We start from the raw sequence: 18,939 nt of genomic DNA, 5'->3' as shown, positions 1-18,939 counted from the left end.
GAGGGGAAGAGAGAGACAGAGAGGAAGGAGAAGGGGAGGGGTGGGGAAGCAGATGGGCGCTTCTCCTGTGTGCCCTGGCCTGGAATCGAACCCGGGACTCCTGCATGCCAGGCTGATGCTCCACCGCTGAGCCAACTGGCCAGGGCTAAGATAAAACATTTTTCAAAAATGGGATATACAAATTGCCCTCACGCCGGCAAAAAATCATTAATAATAATGGTAATTATATTATTTTATAAAGTTTATTGACGGTAAGAAAGATTTGTATTTGTTTTATTCCAAAAACGGACAGAACTTTCCGGTAGACCTTATACTTAAAAAAAAAATTAGGTCATATTTTTTCTTATGTAGATTTCTCTTTTTTGTTTCTCTTTATTTTTTTAGAGAGAGAGACAGGAAGAGAGAGAGAGATGAGAAACATCAACTTGTAGTTGTGGTACATTACTTATTCATTGATTGCTTCTCATATGGTCCTTGACCTAGGGACTGCAGCTGAGCCAGTGACCCCTTGCTCAAGCTAAACAACCTTGTGCTCAAGCCATAGACCTCAGGCTTCAAACCAGAGACCTCAGCTCAAGCCAGCAACCATGGGATCATGCATGTTGATGTTCCCATGTTCAAGCTGGTGAGCCTGCACTCAACCCAGATGAGCCCACACTCAAGCCGGTGACCTTGGAGTTTCTAACTTGGGACCTCAGCATCCCAGGTTGATGCTCTATTCACTGCACCACCATAGGTCAGGCTAAAAGGTCATTTTCATTTCTTACTAGTTTTTAAAAGAATAGAATTTTCTAAGAGTTTAGTAAAACATGCATAACATTCATGCCATTTTTCTGACAGAATTTACATAATAAAACGATAGTTCTCCCTTTTTTTACCCACAATTTTAGAAAAGTACAAATCTGAGATGGAAACTCAAAAGCCATGCCACAGTTGGGAAGGTACTAGACAGAGAATTCCTGATAAGTTTGGGAATATGACCTTCTTTCTACATTGAGAATAAAATGTTTATGGTCACCCTGCTACCACTGGTTTCCTTTTCACATGTCCCTAAATGGTAACAGATGAGAGGCCTTGGAACTAGAAAAGAACTAGTATACATTTTTGTCTTTTTATATTAAATTAAAAAGGGCCCTGTCAATTATAACGCCTGCCTAGGTAAGTCATAGGTAAATCATTGTGGGGGAAATTGTTTGCTAACTTCTAGGAAATCACTGGGAATCAGTCAATGGTCAGTATATTGAAAAACACGGCCCCCTACAGTGTTGTCATTTGTTCTCAGCCAGCACGAAGAATCTGGTAGCAATGATAAAATGTCATGATCAGAGCACAAATAGACCTGGGTATAGATTTATAATATGTACTAGAGATATAGATAGATAATAAAAGTGACACTTTATTATTCTTGGTGCCACTAAGAACATCAGCTTTATTACAGAGTTGAAAATAGGACAAATTTCTTTAACCAAAGAATACTCTTTTTTAAAATATATCTTTCTTCTACCACAAGATTACAGATATGGCCTGGTTACAGGTGGACAGGTGTGTTGGTAGCATTTGTGAATCTTGTATTGGAAGCCTGTTTTCATGGTCTGCCATCATAAATCATCTGGATTTAAGTGAAACCTTTGATGTAGTCAGCAGTCAACTCCTGGAGAACAGAACGTGATCCTGGAGAATCATATCTTAATGATTTCTTGTATCTCTAATACTGAGCACAGAGGTAGCACCTAGTATGACCTAGTATGACCAGTTGGCTCAGTTTTACAGCAGGCTTATCAACTCTGTGAGCTGCTGTTACCATACACATATAGTTGTGCTAGTGACCCATTTGTAGGATCTCTGGATACTTTGTATAACCTGCATGGCCAACCTGTAAGCCCTCTCTGCACCATTAGTTCGATTTATTAATTGCTTGAACAAATGTTGGTTACTGATTAATGTGTAGACTATGACTAGGATGCCAGAAAACACTTATTCAAGTTACCGTTGAGGTATTTTGATGATAAGAGTTAAAATTCAGATTGACTTTGATTATAGTAGATACCAATAAGTAGAATTAAGACCATTAGGGAAGTACAACTTTTAGAAAACTAAATAGAACTTGGGGACTGTGTATGTGTAAAATTTTGGTGGGGGAGAGAAGAAAAAGGGACTTACTGTGAGTCCTCTACATACTACTTTGTTTTCTTAATTATTGGGCACACACTGCCTGTTAACCACAGCAACATAATATGTGCAAACTGCTGGGTAACATATCCAGAATACTTAGCATTTGTCTGACACTTTTATAATTCTTTGTCCTCCTTGGCTAAAGGGAAATGAGAATTTGTCAGGGATTCATATCATGGCAACTAGAAGCAGAAAAGCATTGGGAAATAGGACCTATTGAAAGAGGCTAATAAACAAGGATTAATTACTTAGTCTGAGCCAAAGCAGCTAAAGGTGATTACATCAATGGTCTGCTGTAGCACATATGGTTATTATGTAGAAGATGATATAATTGTTTTTCAGCTGAATAGAATTTAGGAAATAGATTTACATTAGAAGTTAAAGATTTTAAAGAAGCACAAAGAACTTACTGACTTTAAGGATTGTTGGACAGTGGAAAGACTCCTCCACTGGAAATGTGAAATCACATTCCTTACAGGATTCCAGTTAGACTTAGATGCAGGTGGGGTACAGAGTGACAGACTTTACAGATCACATTTCGTGCTGATCATCTCACATTGTGTTTGACATTTTCAGTGGGTAAATTAGTATTCTCTTCCTCTTTTTTAAGTGGAGGCGGGGAAGCAGAGAGACAGACTTCTGCATGTGCCCCAACTGGGATCCACCTGGCAAGTCCCCTATAGGGCAATGTTCTGCCCATCTGGGGCCACTGCTCTGTTGCTCAGGAACCAAGCCACTTTAGTGCCTAGGGTGAGACCATGGAGCCACTCTCAGCACTGGGGGCCAATGTGCTTGAACCCAATTGAGCTATCACTGTGGGAGGGGAAGAGAGACAGAGAGAGAGAGGAGGAGGAGGAGGAGAGATGGAGAAGCAGATGGTCTCTTCTCCTGTGTGCCATGACTAGGAATTGGACCTGGGACTTATACACATTGGGCCAACGCAGAAAAATAACGCTCTACTGCTGAGAATTGGCCAGGGCTTCAGTATTTTCTTTTTATTTGTATTTTTTCATAGTTATGACAGATGCTAAGACCTCGCTTTTAATGATTCTGTAATGCATTTCAAGCAAGAGAGAAGTAAAACCACCAATTGAAAATTACTTCACCTGCAAATCAACTTGTTGCTCATTCTTTTTTTAATTATATTTTTTTTACATGAGAGGAGGGGAGATAGGCAGATTCTTGCCTGCGCCTTGACTGGGATACACCTGGCAACCTTGTCTGGGGCCAATACTCTAGTACTAGCTATTTTTAGTGCCCGAGGCTGTCGCACTCTGACAGAGCTTCCTCAGCACCCAGGGCCATGCTCAAACCAATGCAGCCACTGGCCGTGGGAGGGGAAGAGGGAGAGAAAGGAAAGAGGGAGGGGGGAGAAGCAGATGGTCAGTTCTCTTGTATGCCCTGACTGGGAATTTAACCCAGAATGTCTATATGCTGGGCCAATGCTCTATCCACTGAGCCACCAGGCAAGGCTGCTGCTCATTCTTATACAGACCCTTATAGAATTCTCAATTCCAACTTGCCTTTTCTTTTTCTTCTTTAGAGAACTTACTGAGTGCCCTCCTCACTTGCTCTACAATGAGTGCCAAATCTGCCATCAGCAAGGAAATTTTTGCACCTCTTGATGAAAGGATGCTGGGAGCTGTTCAAGTCAAGAGGAGGACAAAGAAAAAGATTCCTTTCTTGGCAACTGGTGGTCAAGGCGAATACCTAACTTACATCTGCCTGTCAGGTAATGAAAGCCCGATATTAATATTATTAAAACAATTTCTCTTTTTAAAACAATTCATTCTGAGGTATCTGGGGGGTTCTAGACCCTGGTTTGTGCATGTCTGCTCTTCCATCCGCTCCTCTGTTTTCCTGTCGTCTTCTCTGAGTCTTACTTGCTCGTGATCCCTCTACTTTTGAGGTTGCCTTATACGGGAAAGGTAATGAAGTTCAATTTCAATGTATTTTTTGGTTCAGTAAGAGCTTCTTTAACGGACCTGCTAGACACAGTTGCTTGTCCATACTTCCTTCACTAGGACATTGACAGACTGTGGGCCATCCTCCAGGATTTTTGTTTTTGAATAATTTCTGGTATCTGGATAACTGGCCTTACTAGCTACTAGAGTGTTATTGATTTTCTTAACAGTTGCCAATGATTAGTAATAGTTTGTCTCAAGATAAATATCAGCCCATTATGGAACGTCAGTAAGTATTCTGAGCTCATTGATCACTGCTTTGTCTGACAGCTATTCCTTGTTAAGAGGAGGCACCTGTGTCTATTAAGCTTAGTATTTGGTTGGATTATTTTTTTCTCTTTCTGTTTGTGATTGTAGGAGATCCATGGGACTTACTGGGGATTCATACCAAGTTTTTTGAGAAAAAACTTGGATAACTTTTTCATGAAGTTATGAGTGATTCTAATCTGAACACCCAGGGCATTTGTCATAGTTATATTTCTTGGAACTGGGCAATGGAAGAATTAAAATTCCTCAATTCATCTTTATTATTATTATTTATTTTCTTTAATTGTGGCCTGGGAATAAAACTTTATTTTTGGACCCATTTTTAGCTTTAAAACAATTAAGCCTGTGATCATGTAATTTTATCAGAATTTATTTCAGGGAAGAGATAGCTTTTTTTCCAGAAAGAACATGTAAAGACAGTAATAAGAATGTATCTTAGTATAAAAAGAAATGAGAACATAGCCCTGTGGTATGAATGTCTTTTCAATGATTAAAAGAAAGCTTTTAATTAAATGAGTGTAAGACATTTGACCTTGAATTATTGTTCTCTTTTTTTTTAATCCCAAATAAAGATTGAGCTAATAAAACTTGGTTATTGTAGAAGAACATTTGCATGCCTTCAGTGTGCTGGACAGTGCCTGGCATATAGGAGCACTATTTATATCTAATGACTAAGTGAAAGAAAGAACAGCTTTTCCTAATACCTTCCTAGCATTTTGTTCATGAACTTCAGGTATTAAAAAATATTTTCATATTCTTAAATTTAGATTCTAGAGTTTCTGCTTGCACCAATAACAATAGAAATGTATTACAATACATTTTGTTTTGTGTTTGGGCTGAGTTAAATATGGACACATGGTGATTCTAATTTTATTTAATTCTGTGCTCTCAATATTTCACTGAAATTTTTTGAAGACGGTGGTTGAAGAAAAGATAGGTGATCTGGAATCCCCTACAGTTTTTCCTAGTACATACCTGTAACTGAAAAAGAGGGCAGTCGTGTGTGCAGTTGTGGCATGTGCTATTGTTGGCCTATTTTGGATCATGTATCTGCACGAGTGATGTGGGGACTCTGCCTGCCTCATCTCAGTGAGCTAGTGTAACCCTGTCCCTGCTGTTGGAGATGATGACTGGGTAACTGTGTTGGTTTAAAGTCTGAAACTATAAGAATTGCTATTTTGTCTCATTCTAACAAAGGAAAATCTTTTGTTTGGAATGTCTTCATCCTTTTCATGGATTTGAATCTTGAGAGGACATGTTGATAAAATGGATCTGACATTTAAGCAGATGAGTTCATGGAAATTGGGACAGGAGAAGGTCAGGCAACTTTGACACCAAAAGGTTTTTTGCAGTTTGATTTTTCTTATAATTGAGAAAGAAGCAGCTACCTTTATTTTCTAACTTCTTTTTTTTAAGTGTGCATGCAAGAGAGAGAGACAGACAGGGACAAATAGACAGGAAGAGAAAGAGATGAGAAGCATCAACTCATAGTCGTAAAACCTTAGTATGTTCATTGATTGCTTTCTCATATGTGTCTTTATGGCAGGGGTGGGAGCTACAGCAAAGCAAGTGACTCCTTGCTCAAGCCAGCAACCTTGGGCTCAAGCCAGCGACCTTGAGCTTCAAGCCAGTGATCTTTGGGCTCAAGCCAGTGATCAAGGGGTCATGTCCATGATCCCACCCTCAAGCTAGCGACCCTGCGCTTAAGCTGTTGAACCCACACTCAAGCTGGCAACCTCGGGGTTTCAAACCTGGGTCCTCAGCATCCCAGGCCAATGCTCTATCCATTGTACCACTTCCTGGTCTGGCTATTTTCTAACTTATATGAATCCTCAAGGAATATCAGTCATATCTCTGCTAAGGTAATGTTTTTATTCACAATTCATACATTAATTACATACATGTTTATCTGGTACTTTTTATGTGCTGACCATTTGAGGTGCTGGGGTTCAGCTATGAACAAAACTCCTGATGTCTACCTTGTTTGGTGGGGAAGGAACAATAAACATTAATAAGTTACTCATGAAAATAAACATGTTCATTAACTGTAGAAAGTTTAAAAACAAAAAATATAGTGAGATGAAGGCGTGTGGAGGGAGACCCTGGCCTGTTTGGGAGAACCCAGAGCTTCCTCATGGTTCAGAAAAGGGGCGGGTGGTGGCGGGTGTTGGCACAGACAGCATACCAGGCAGAGGGAATGCAGCAGCCTCATTAAAAGACTCAGCTGGGGTTTGAGTTTCTCTTTCATTCCTATTTAATCTGAGGATGACCGCTTTGTAGCTCAGCTCACCAAGGAGGCTGTGACATGAAGCAGAGCCCTTGAATGATAGCCTCCTTCCCGCTGTGAGTGTAAACCGCTTCTGCTTTCTGGGAAGACCAGGCCTTTCAACTCTTGTGGTTTGGCTGATGAAAAAAAACAGCTATCCATTTGAAACAGGCAAAAATCTGTCCAAATTAGGGCAATGTCTTCAAATAATATTTAACCACTTTTAAAGCACTATAAAATAGTTTAAATTTTTTTAAAAGGGAAGAATATCATAGTTTTAAATGTTTGCCAACATATGCATGTAAGACAGTGATATCCCTTGTCTTTTACTAATGTTTCTTTGTGTGAATTCCTCCCCCCTTCCAGTGTCTGGTAGAATTTATAATCTGAGAGGTAGAGGCCTGTGAACATAAGACATCATTTTGAGAGTGTGTTGTATATCCTCTGTAAGAATGCAAAAAGGTTCTGCCTGTGGGAAATAAGATGATCTTTCTGAGCTATTTAGTTATAATTGTCTAAGAGAAATAATATCTCTAGTTAATTCATAGAATTTGAGTGTTTCTTATTAGACTTCATCAGTGGCTTCTTTAATGGTGTGAAATGCTTATATACTGACATGCTTCTGTTGATTAGCATCCTTAAACCACTGGTTTCTACTTTTTCTTCTAGGCAATGGCTAAAATTATGTAATAAGACTGACAATAGCAAGTGGTGACAAGCATATGGAGCAATTTACGCTCTCATACTTTGCTGGGTGGGTGGTGGGTATGTGAAAATGATGTGAGTGCTTTGGTAAACAATTTGGCATTTTTAAATTCAAACATGTACTTATGTGACTCAGCAATTGTGTTCCTAAGCATTTACCCAGGAGAAATAAAAGCAGAAGTCCACATAAAGGCATGCACATACAGGTTTATGACAGAGTTATTTATATAACCAAAAATCAGAGCTCAAATGTCCATCTATAGTACATGTGAATGAATAAGCAAATTATTATTATTTTTTTTACTTTTTATTAATTTTTAGAGAGGAGAGTGAGAGAGAGAGAGAAAGAGAGAGAGAGAGAGAGAGAGAAGGGGGAGGGAGGAGCAGGAAGCATCAACTCCCATATGTGCCTTGACCAGGCAAGCCCAGGGTTTTGAACCGGCGACCTCAGCATTCCAGGTCAATGCTTTATCCACTGTGCCACCACAGGAGGTCAGGCCACAAATTATTTTATATCTATGCAGCGCAATACTATCCTGAGAAATGAACTACCAGTATATGCAGCAAAATGGATGAATCTCAAAAGCCTTATGTTGGTGGGGGCGGGGGAGGCAGAAAAGACTACATGCTGTGTGATTCTATTTATTTATTTATTTATTTGTATTTTTCTGAAGCTGGAAACGGGGAGAGACAGTCAGACAGACTCCCGCATGCGCCCAACCAGGATCCACCTGGCACGCCCACCAGGGGCGACGCTCTGCCCACCAGGGGGCGATGCTCTGCCCCTCTGGGGTGTCACTCTGCCGCGACCAGAGCCACCCCAGCGCCTGGGGCAGAGGCCAAGGAGCCATCCCCAGCGCCCGGGCCATCCTTGCTCCAATGGAGCCTTGGCTGCGGGAGGGGAAGAGAGAGACAGAGAGGAAGGAGGGGGTGGAGGTGGAGAAGCAAATGGGCGCTTCTCCTATGTGCCCTGGCCGGGAATCGAACCCGGGTCCCCCGCACGCCAGGCCGACGCTCTACTGCTGAGCCAACCAGCCAGGGCTGTGTGATTCTATTTAAATAAAATTCTAGAATGGACAAAACTTAAGCTATGTTAACAGAAAGCCCAATGGTGTTTGCCAGGTGTTGGGGTTGGGGATTTACTGCAAAGGGGCATGAGGGAATTTTTGCAGTAGTATAAGTGGTTTATATGTTGATTGTGGTAAAGGTTACTTTAGGTATAGCATAGATTTTTCACAACTCAAACTGCACACTTAGAGTGGGTTCATTTATTTTATGTAAATATATCTCAGTAAATTTACTTTTTATAAATGTCCTACAGAGATACTAGTGGGTGCATCCTTTTTAGGTTTGAGAAGTTGTCCTAAACGGTCTATTTGAACCCTCAGAGAGAAGCAGTTATATATCATATAAACCTGTGCATATGTCTCTATGATTTGTGTGTCAGTGGGTCCTAAGTTCCTTACAGCACCTGACATGTTGCTGAGTATAGACACAATAGATGCTTATATGGGAGATGCTATTTAAATTTAGGACTTAACTACGTACCTGATTTTGGTGATTTTATGTGTAACAGAACCGTTAACTCATTTGAAGTGTAAAGCAAGCCCTGCTTACAACAATTTTTATAGATGTGCCCCCTCCATGATATTTAGGTCTATAAAACTACACTAGAAACATGCTAAGAAGCTAAAATCAGTTTATTATTAGAGACTAGCTACCTACTGAACACTTCTGATTTTCATGTTTAAAATCTATTCCCTGCCTGACCAGTGGTGGCACAATGGATAGAGCATCAAACTGGGACACTGAGGTCTCAGGTTTGAAACTCAAAGGTTGCTGGCTTGAGTGCAGGCTTGCCAGCTTGAGCACAGGTTCTCTGGCTTGAGCATTGGATCATTGACATGGTTCCATGGTTACTGGCCTGAGACCCCTGGTCCAGGCACATATGAAAAGCAATTAATGAACAACAAAAAGTGATGCAACTATGAGTTAATACTTCTCATTTCTCTCCCCCCCTCTCAAAAAAAATGTTTTTAAACCTATTCCCCAATCCAGCTTTAATTAAGTATGTATAATATGTAGTGCTAGCCTTCATGTCCATAAATGGGTTCAAAAGTCTTTCCTTGGCTACTATTGGCTATATAGAAGGCGCCTGAAGAAACTTTATTTTTTTGTAATTAATACATTCTTTTACATATTTTATTGAAACATAAAATCTTAATCTTTTCAAAATGATTTTGGATTTGTAGAGAACAGATTTTTCATATTTAAAAATGTTTTGAATGTTTTTGATTAAATAACTTATGTTGCTTCATCCTCATGGAAAATAATGATGTGGATTAGGAGCCTAGAACCTGGCAATACTTTTTTTTTTTGGTCGCAGTAGTTGCCAATCCTAGGTGTTCCTTAGAATAACCTCTTGGGCAGGGGTCGGGAACCTTTTTGGCTGAGAGAAACATAAACGCCACATGTTTTAAAATGTAATTCCATGAGAGCCATACAATAACCCATGTACGTTAAGCATTATCCAATAAAAATTTGGTGTTGTCCCGGAGGACAGCTATGATTGGCTACAGCCACCGCAACCATGAACATGAGCGGTAGGAAATGAATGGGTTGTAATACATGAGAATGTTTTATATTTTTAATGTTATTATTATTATTTTTTTTACAGAGACAGAGAGTGAGTCAGAGAGGGGGATAGACAGGGCCAGACAGGAACGGAGAGAGATGAGAAGCATCAATCATTAGTTTTTCATTGCGCGTTGCAACACCTTAGTTGTTCATTGATTGCTTTCTCATATGTGTGTGCCTTGACCGTGGGCCTTCAGCAGACTGAGTAACCCCTTGGTGGAGCTAGCGACGTTGGGTTCAAGCTGGTGGGATTTTGCTCAAACCAGATAAGCCCACGCTCAAGCTGGCGACCTCAGGGTCTCGAACCTGGGTCCTCTGCATCCCAGTCCGACGCTCTATCCACTGCGCCATCACCTGGTCAGCCTATTATTTTTTTTTATTAAAGATTTGTCTATGAGCCAGATGCAGCCATTAAAAGAGCCACATCTGGCTCGCGAGCCATAGGTTCCTGACCCCTGCTCTAGAACTTTTCAAAATACAAATGGCCTGTTTTCACCTATGTCCTACTAATGGGGAAACTTACCTGTATTTTGAAAGTGTTATGCTGAAGCTAAGGTTGGGATGTGTCATTATTGTGAGGAATTATACTTTAGGTTGTCTTATTGTTGTATTTAATATAATGATACATTTTTGCTACTCAATTCTATCAATACTTCTTGGTCTCTTTCTTGTTTACTGACCATGGTGAAAACTCTGAATTTTTCTGAACTTCAATTTATTTAATTGACAAATTCAAATCTTCCTCTGGACTCTGTGTTTCTAGGATTCTGAATCTTCTTGGAAATTTTATATCAAATTTCATTTGTATTCCATACATATCATGTAGGGAGAAATTCAGGTTATTAATAATCCAAATGGATGCTTAAAACATTTATGAGGGTTTGATAACATTCTCTATAGATTGTTATTGGAATTGGGGTTACCAAAGTTAATTGTGAACTATCTGGCATAAGGAAGAAATTCTTTTTACCCACTTTCTGATTCAGACTGGATCTCATCTCAAAGTCTATAAATATTAGAAGAGAGAAACATGAAGAATGCAAGACAGATGAAATTTGACCTTGATAGAAATGGTTTATTCAGGATGGAGAGTTGACTTTTCAAGAGTTTTTATCCAAGAAAAATGAAGAAATCCACATTGAACTGAGAGGTATGGAAAAGTATTAGCAGTGATAGAAGTACAAAACTACCACAGTAAGGACACATGTTTCCTACTATTATGATAGAAGTAGTAAATATTGCTGAAAATATGAATCTTTCAGAAAATGATATAGAAGAAAATAAAAATCATCCATCTTATGTATGTTATATGATTGGTTTTAATTCCAGTAGTCCTTACAACATTAGGTGGCATGTTCTTCTTTTCACTGATGAAGGGACCAGTGCTCGTCAGAGAGGTGTGACTTCCCAGAGTCACCATTTTATAAGTGACAGAAATCACCCAGTCCGTGTGATCCCAGTGGCCACGCTCATGCTGCCATAGCACCTTGTCCCTTCTGACTGAGGTCAGGAAGGTGGTGTGTTGTAGAGAGGGCCACGCTTTGAAGAGCAGATTTTTTTTCCTAACTTTCCAAATTTATAAAGACATTGAGCAATTTTGACCTACTCTGTGTCATCCTGTTTCATTCATGAAATTATTATAGACTGCATTTGGAATACAGCATAAGTCCAGGTAAGCCTTTTATCACTCAATATGGAGATTTGATATGCAAATCCAGCCACAAAACTTTAGAGTAGCTAGAAGATAGTATAAAAAAAATTATTTTTAGTCTGACCTGTGGTGGCGCAGTGGATAAAGCGTCGACCTGGAAATGCTGAGGTCGCCGGTTCGAAACCCTGGGCTTGCCTGGTCAAGGCACATATGGGAGTTGATGCTTCCAGCTCCTCCCCCCCTTCTCTCTCTCTGTCTCTCCCTCTCTCTCTCTGTCTCTCCCTCTCCTCTCTAAAATGAATAAATAAAAAACTAAAAAGAAAAAAACCCAGTTCACAGTTGTACACCTATTTAAAAAAAAAAAATTATTTTTAGTGCCTTGATTATATGATCCGTTCCACATTTTTTTTTATAGAAGTACAATATCCTTTGTTATACTCTAGATTAAGAATTTAGCTCTTTCATGGTATGTGCATAGCATAGTTGATTAAAACATTTGTGATGATAATATTTTGTTAGGAGAAGGTAGAGTTGAGAGAGAGCATTCTGGCTCCGTAGATTTGCCACCAGGCATCTTTTTAAAATGACTGGTATAGCACTGCCATGCACCCATTACTTGCTTCAGTGCTCATTACGGTTAGGGTGGCACCAGCCCACCTTTGAATTAGTAAAAAAGTAGCAGTAATAGTACTTATTGAGTTTCTTTGTCGGGCATGGTTTCATGCCCTTTACACATATAAGGTCTACCAGAAAGTTCTGTCCGTTTTTGGAATAAAACAAAATACAAATTTTTCTTACCGTCAATAAACTTTATTAAATAATATATTTCCACACCAGTCCTATCTTCCGAATATGGTCTGAAATGGTTTGCTGAGCTGAATTAAGCCTTTCTGCAATCTCTGATGTTGTCAGAAAAGGATCTTGCTCCAACATTGTCTTAACAACATCGTCATCGATCAAAGATGGTTGCCCAGAACGTGGCTTATCAGAAAGGTCGAAATCACCTGTTTTGAATTTTTCAAACCATCTTCTGCATGTCCTATCAGAAACTGTACCTTCACCAAACACTTTCAATAAATTTCTCCATGCTTCTGTAGCATTTCTTCCTTGTTGAAATTCATATACAATACAGTGACGTAAATGAACTTTATCAGTAGCCATGGGTACACTATCACTTCACACATAAGACTAACGTGAATCAACTTTGTTTTAGTTAATTTGCTATATCAGTATGTATACATTAAGTGATAAAAATAGAGAGGCACACATGCGCCAAATAAACATGTGCTTACGTGTCAAAACATGTTGTGATAGAAACGGACAGAACTTTCCGGTAGACCTGATATTAACTCAATTCTTACAGCAGTGTTATGAAGTAGAAATACAGTGGTACCTTGAGATACGAGTTTTAATTCATTCTGTAACCGAGCTCGTAAGTCAGTCAACTCATATATCAAACAAATTTCTCCCAATTAAAATAACTGAAATAGATTTAATCCGTTCCAGCCCTGTGAAACATCCCCAAACCATCCTAAATTATGAAAAAAGACATGTTTTTAATTAAGAAACACATGTATACTTTACCAATGCATAACAAAATATATGAAATAAAAGAAAAAAGTGTTATTTAGTACTGTGTTTTTACCTTGGAGAAAGAAGAGTGCGGCTAACGGAGGTGAATGGCGGAGGAGCAGGGAGGGAGGGAGGAAGGGATGCAGGCACTGTAGACATGTAAACTAAAACTGCACTTTCTTAACACTAAATGTAAACTAAAACTGCATTTTCTTTACTTTAAACAAAACTAAAACTGCACTTTCTTTACTTAAAATGAAACCACAAAAACTTAATTATAAAAAATGGACTTTTTTTTTTTTTTTTTTTTACAGAGACAGAAAGAGTCAGGGAGAGGGATAGATAGGGACAGACAGGAACGGAGAGAGATGAGAAACATCCATCATTAGTTTTTTTGTTGTGACACCTCACTTATTCATTGATTGCTCCCTCATATGTGCCTTGATCGTGAGGCTACAGCAGACCGAGTAACCCCTTGCTCTAGCCAGCGACCTTGGGTCCAAGCTGGTGAGCATTGCTCAAACCAGATGAGCCTGTGCTCAAGCTGGCGACCTCAGGGTCTCGAATCTGGGTCCGCTGCACCCCAGTTCGATGCTCTATCCACTATGCCACCGCATAGTTAGGCAAAATGCACTTTCTTAACTTTAAACTTACCCTAAGCTTAACATTATGTATTTTTCATTTAATCATCACCGGTTTTTGCCTTTTTGACTGCACTTTTGGCACTTTCACTTGCAGGACATTTGAATAAAAATCTATCCAAAGAGGTTTGCTTTTGCCTGCCTTTTAAAATGTTCTGGAAATGTGACAAAGAAGTGTCTTTAAAAACTGCTGAAACATGACCAGTTGAAACTTTTTCTGGGTGTTTCTTTTCCATGAAACTTGAAAGCTTCTCCCACATTGCCAGCATGTCTTTAATTTCACTTGTAGAAATCACTTCCTCCGACTCTATCTCCTCCTCACTACTAATCTCTTGCAGAAGCTTCGTATGTTGCATCATCTGTAGCTCCTTCAACTCCTCAGAGTTCCTCCTCATGTTTCTCGATGAGCTCGTTTACATTACCCTCATCTATCTCCAGACCATCGACTTTCCGAGGGACGCAATCTCTTCCAATGCTTCTACCTCGGCCTCGGCCTTTGGTTCGAATCCTTCGAAGTCCCTGTCTGCAACAACATCAGGCCAAAACTTTTTCCATGCCAAGTTCAAGGTTCTTCTTGTAACCTTTTGCCATGCCAAGTCAATAATGTGTAAACATATCACAATGTTGCAGTAATCTTTCCAAAACTCTCGAAGAGTTAGAATTGTATTCTCAGTCACCTCAAAGCAGCCGTGGAACAAATGCTTTGTGTAAAGCTTTTTAAAGTTGGAAATGACCCGCTGTTCCATAGGTTGCAAGATTGAAGTCGTGTTGGGTGGGAGATAGAGGACTTTCACGAATTTGAACTCATCAGGAATGTCATCTTCAAGACCATGTGGGTGGGCTGGAACATTTTCAAGGACTAGTAATGCTTTCATCGGGAGTTTATTTTTTTGAAGATATTTCTTCACTGCGGGAACAAAGACGATATTTACCCATTCAATAAAAAACTGCAGCGTAACCCATGCCTTAGCATTGGTGCGCCACATAACCTGCAGTTTTTCTTTAAGAATCTTGTGAGTCTTAAAGGCTGGAGGATTTTCGGAATGATACACTAGCAGTGGCTTTACTTTACAGCCACTGCTAGCATTTGCACACAATGCAAGGGTCAGATGGTCCTTCATGGGTTTATGGCCTGGCAGCTGCTTCTCCTCTGTGGTGATGAAAGTCTTCTGGGGCATTTTTTTCCAAAACAATCCAGTTTCATCACAGTTGAACACTTGTTGGGGGATGTAGCCTTCCTTTGCGATAAGTGCAGCAAAACATGAGATGTACTTCTCAGCTGCCTTAACGTCAGCACTCGCAGCTTCACCATGCCTCACCACCGAGTGGATGCCACATCTCTTCTTGAAATTTTCAAACCAGCTGTGACTTGCCTTAAACGTATCTTCTGATGCCTCTTTTGAGGTTGATGGTTTGTTCTTCTTCAAGTCGCCGTAAATAATACATGCCTTTTTGCATATTACAGTCTCCGTCACTGTATCTCCTGCCAGCTCTTTCTCTTTCACCCACACCAGCAGAAGCTGCTCCATTTCTTCATGGATATTTATCCTTAATTGGAACAGAATTGTAGTTCCTTTCGCTGGATTTATGCATTTGATGGCATCCTTTTGTTTAAGGATGGTATAAATTGTAGATGTATTGCGGACATATAGCCTTGTAAGTTCAATTACTCATACACCACGCTCATGTTTTTCTATTATTTCTTGCTTTACTTCTATCAACATCATTCTCTTTTTCTCACCACTGTCCTTTACACTCACTTTCTTCGGCCCCATGATAGCACACAAAAAATGTTAGTAAAAAATGCAAAAATGATGCAAGAATGAATACAGCACACAAGATTTGACTTGATTATGCGGATAACACGTGAGAAAGAACGAGATGCTGGTGTTGCGCTGCCGATACTGGACCTGTGCGCCAACGTGCCAACTAGCGGCAGCTTCCCGAATCATGACCCGTATCTCGGAATTTCGCTCAGATCTCGAACAAAAATACGGACCAAGTCACAGCTCGTATCTTAAAAAAAAAAAAATTCCAATGTTGGTCTGCTCGTATCTCAAGGTACCACTGTAGTACTATCCCCAGTTTGTAGATGAGGATACTGAGCGTACAGAAGCAAACTAGCCTGCCCAAGATCAAGATCATCAACTTGTGTGTTAAGGAACAGGGATTTGAATCCAGGTGGTTTGGTTCTAGGCCTATTCACTTAGTCTCTATGCTGTTTTCTCTCCCTCTCTCCCTTCTCCCCCCTCCCCCCACTCTCTCTATCCCTCTCCCTCTCTCTCCGTCCCTCGCAGTTCCCCCTCCCCCACCCTTCTCTCCCCTCCACTCCTTTCTCCCTACTTCTCTCCCCCCACCTCTCTCTCCTCTTACCTCTTTCTCCCCCTTTTCTTTTCCTTTTCTCTCTCTCCCTTCCCCTCTCCGCTTTCCTCTAGTCACCCTCTTCTTCCCCCTTCCTTTTCATGTGAGAGAGGATTTCACAAACCAGATATTTTTCTTGCCTTCCCTCACACAGCTTTAGTGATAATCCTGCCTCAGTATCACTCTGCTTTCCTACCTGTTTAGGTCTTGGTTGATTTTGGGTGGGTGGTGACAGTCTTCTACACCAGTAACTAGGCTGTTAAGAAAACCACGTATTAGACTCAATGTGAGCAATGTGTTTGAATCCTGGAGAAAATAATTCCTCGGGGCAATTCTAAGAGGCTCCTGACAGGGACACGGCCATGTATGAGCTTGTTTTGTTCAGTTATGAAACAGAAAAAGGTAGATACCTTACATTTTTTGTAGAGTTTCCTTGGTGGTTCTAGATCTCTTCCTGTTAAAATTGCAAGTAATAGTATTTTTCTTTTCTAAAGCCTTGTGAATAGAAGAGTCCAAAAATGGATATCTAAGTACTTAACAGGTAGTATATAATTTCATTATCATAACAGCCTTGTGACATGACGTGGCTTCTGTTATTTCTGCTTTACGAATGAAAAAGCCAAGGCTTTAAGTGGGTACCCTATTTCCCCATGTATAAGATGCACCTTGTTTCAAAAAACTTGGGATCTGAAAACTGGGTGCGTCTTATACAGTAGTTGTAGTGTTTTCACATGCATTTCCCGCTTTTTCGCGCTTGTTTTTGCGCTCATTGTTGAAGACAGTGATTCGTCATCAGACACAGAGGAGGACAAGCTAATGGATGGGAGTTTTGACAGTGATGAGGAGTATGAATTTTATGGTAAAACTTGAGTTCAATAACTTTATGTAATACATTTTTTTTTTCAAATTTCGGGCCCCCAAATTAAGATGCGTCTTAGATATGGGAGCATCTTATACATGAGGAAATACAGTGAGTGCACTGCTCAGGGTCAAGCGGCTGGATGGTGACAGAGCTGAGACATTTGGATTCATCTCACACCCAAGTCTGCAGTTTTTCTTTCTTTTTTTTTCCAAGACAGGGCTAGGTCCCAGAAACAGAACGCTCCCCTTCCTTAACAACAACATTCCTGGAGCAAAACAGTTTAATCTCTGAGGACTGAGAGGACGTGCTGTCAACCCCTTCAGCTTTACTAGTGGGTTAGTACGCCAACAGTTTTCTTTTTCCAATCTCTCATGTACGCGTTCCAATACTAAAACCAGATGGAAGCCGGGAAAACTCTTCACTGAGGCCGGCGCCAAATTGTTTCATTTAAAAAGGAAACTCCATCTGTGTGCTCTCCCACCACACAGCCCACTGCTGGGAACAGACTTTCGCAGCTGACTCATTTATGTTCGTTTTGATCAGTTTTGACTGATGGCAAAGGTAGAGGAGTGGTAAGTAGGGGATTGCACACAGAGGCAGCCCTCCTGCTGAGGGAGAGTGGCAGGTGGGGCTGAGCCTGGCAGACTCCTCAGCAGCAGCCCTGAGAGGCAGCGCTTGAAACCCTGCAGATGCATTCTTCGTGGATGTGGTTTTCCGAGTCTCTACATCTAGAAGTTAGTGCTCTTTGCTGCTGTCGTACTGCGAGTCGAATATCATTGGTCAGCACGTTGTTGGCAGAGGTACTTAAGGACACCACAAGTCCCTATGTGTACCTGTGTATGTTTAAGGCCTGATATGTAGAAGGTGGTCAGATTCATGAGCAAATTTATGTCATTAAATAGGACATTCACTGGTTCTTGACATACAAAGATAATTCATCTACAATTAAAAAACAACATATTACTATATGTCTGTAACTGAACACACAAACACGGGTTCAGCTCCTGCCACAACAAAAGTCACGATTGCACGCCAAGCACTGGTGCGCTTTATGGAGGTTTATTCAGGTGCCCTGACCTGGGAGAATGGTGGGCTCCCTCCAGTCTCAAAGACCGTTCACCTGGGCTCAAGCCCATGGCTCTTTTTTTCTTTTCTATCTAATTATCTCACTAGATTCAGCATGCTAGGGGCCCTTTTCATTCATGTTTCTAGCTTTTGGTGCGCTGGGGACCCCGTCCATTCGTCTTTCTGGCTTTTGGCACGCTTGGTGTAAGAACCTACCATCTGTAGTTATCTTGGTCAATGGGTGAGACTCCTTCATGCTCCCTGACTGTCTACAGTATCATATCTATGTCAGGATTTGCCTTGGGGGTTTCTCACTTCCCCTTTCATGCTTTTTGCAATTTTCTTCTCAAGTTTGCTTTCCCCTCCCCTTTGTTTCCCACCCCTGCCAGGGATCTCAAGGTCATTCTGACTACCAATTTCTAAGCCAAGCTTCTCTTAATTCTCCGCATTCCAAAATTATTTCCCCTCTCCCAAACTAGAATACTAGGGGGCATCACGCTGCCCTTCTGTGTCTGAGAGTTTGAAGACTTCCACTCTAATCTCATGAGTTTTTGAGCATTGCTGGGTATACTGGACGCTGACATCCTTGTGCTCAGGCCCCTTGGTCCAACTTTGTGGGGAGTTAGAACTGGCTTAGACAGTTGAGTTCCTGTTCCTGAAATGGGAGATGTTGTTTTCCTACACCTATCTTCATGGATCAAAAGAAAAATGGAAACAAAATAAAACAAAACATTCCCTGGGGTCAGTCAAGTGCACTGCTTAGCAAATAGCAGAAG

The 18,939-nt window shown here is 40.6% G+C and overlaps 1 protein-coding gene across 5 annotated transcripts in view; it reads left to right on the top strand.

Moving 5' to 3' along the window:
• The window catches only part of STXBP6 (syntaxin binding protein 6), a 308,369-nt gene that overhangs the window by 95,909 nt on the left and 193,521 nt on the right, over nt 1-18,939 (top strand). For all 5 annotated transcript variants that reach the window (XM_066342588.1, XM_066342585.1, XM_066342586.1 and 2 more), the window contains exon 2: nt 3,716-3,904. In XM_066342588.1, the coding sequence (XP_066198685.1) occupies nt 3,751-3,904 (154 nt within the window). In that variant the 5' untranslated portion in view covers nt 3,716-3,750. The remainder of the gene's footprint in view (nt 1-3,715; nt 3,905-18,939) is intronic.

The sequence above is a fragment of the Saccopteryx leptura genome, chromosome 6, assembly GCF_036850995.1.
Source record: "Saccopteryx leptura isolate mSacLep1 chromosome 6, mSacLep1_pri_phased_curated, whole genome shotgun sequence".
NCBI classification, from domain to species: domain Eukaryota; kingdom Metazoa; phylum Chordata; class Mammalia; order Chiroptera; family Emballonuridae; genus Saccopteryx; species Saccopteryx leptura.
Note: the sequence above shows the minus strand (reverse complement) of the source record. Positions and strands in the feature narration are given on the sequence as shown.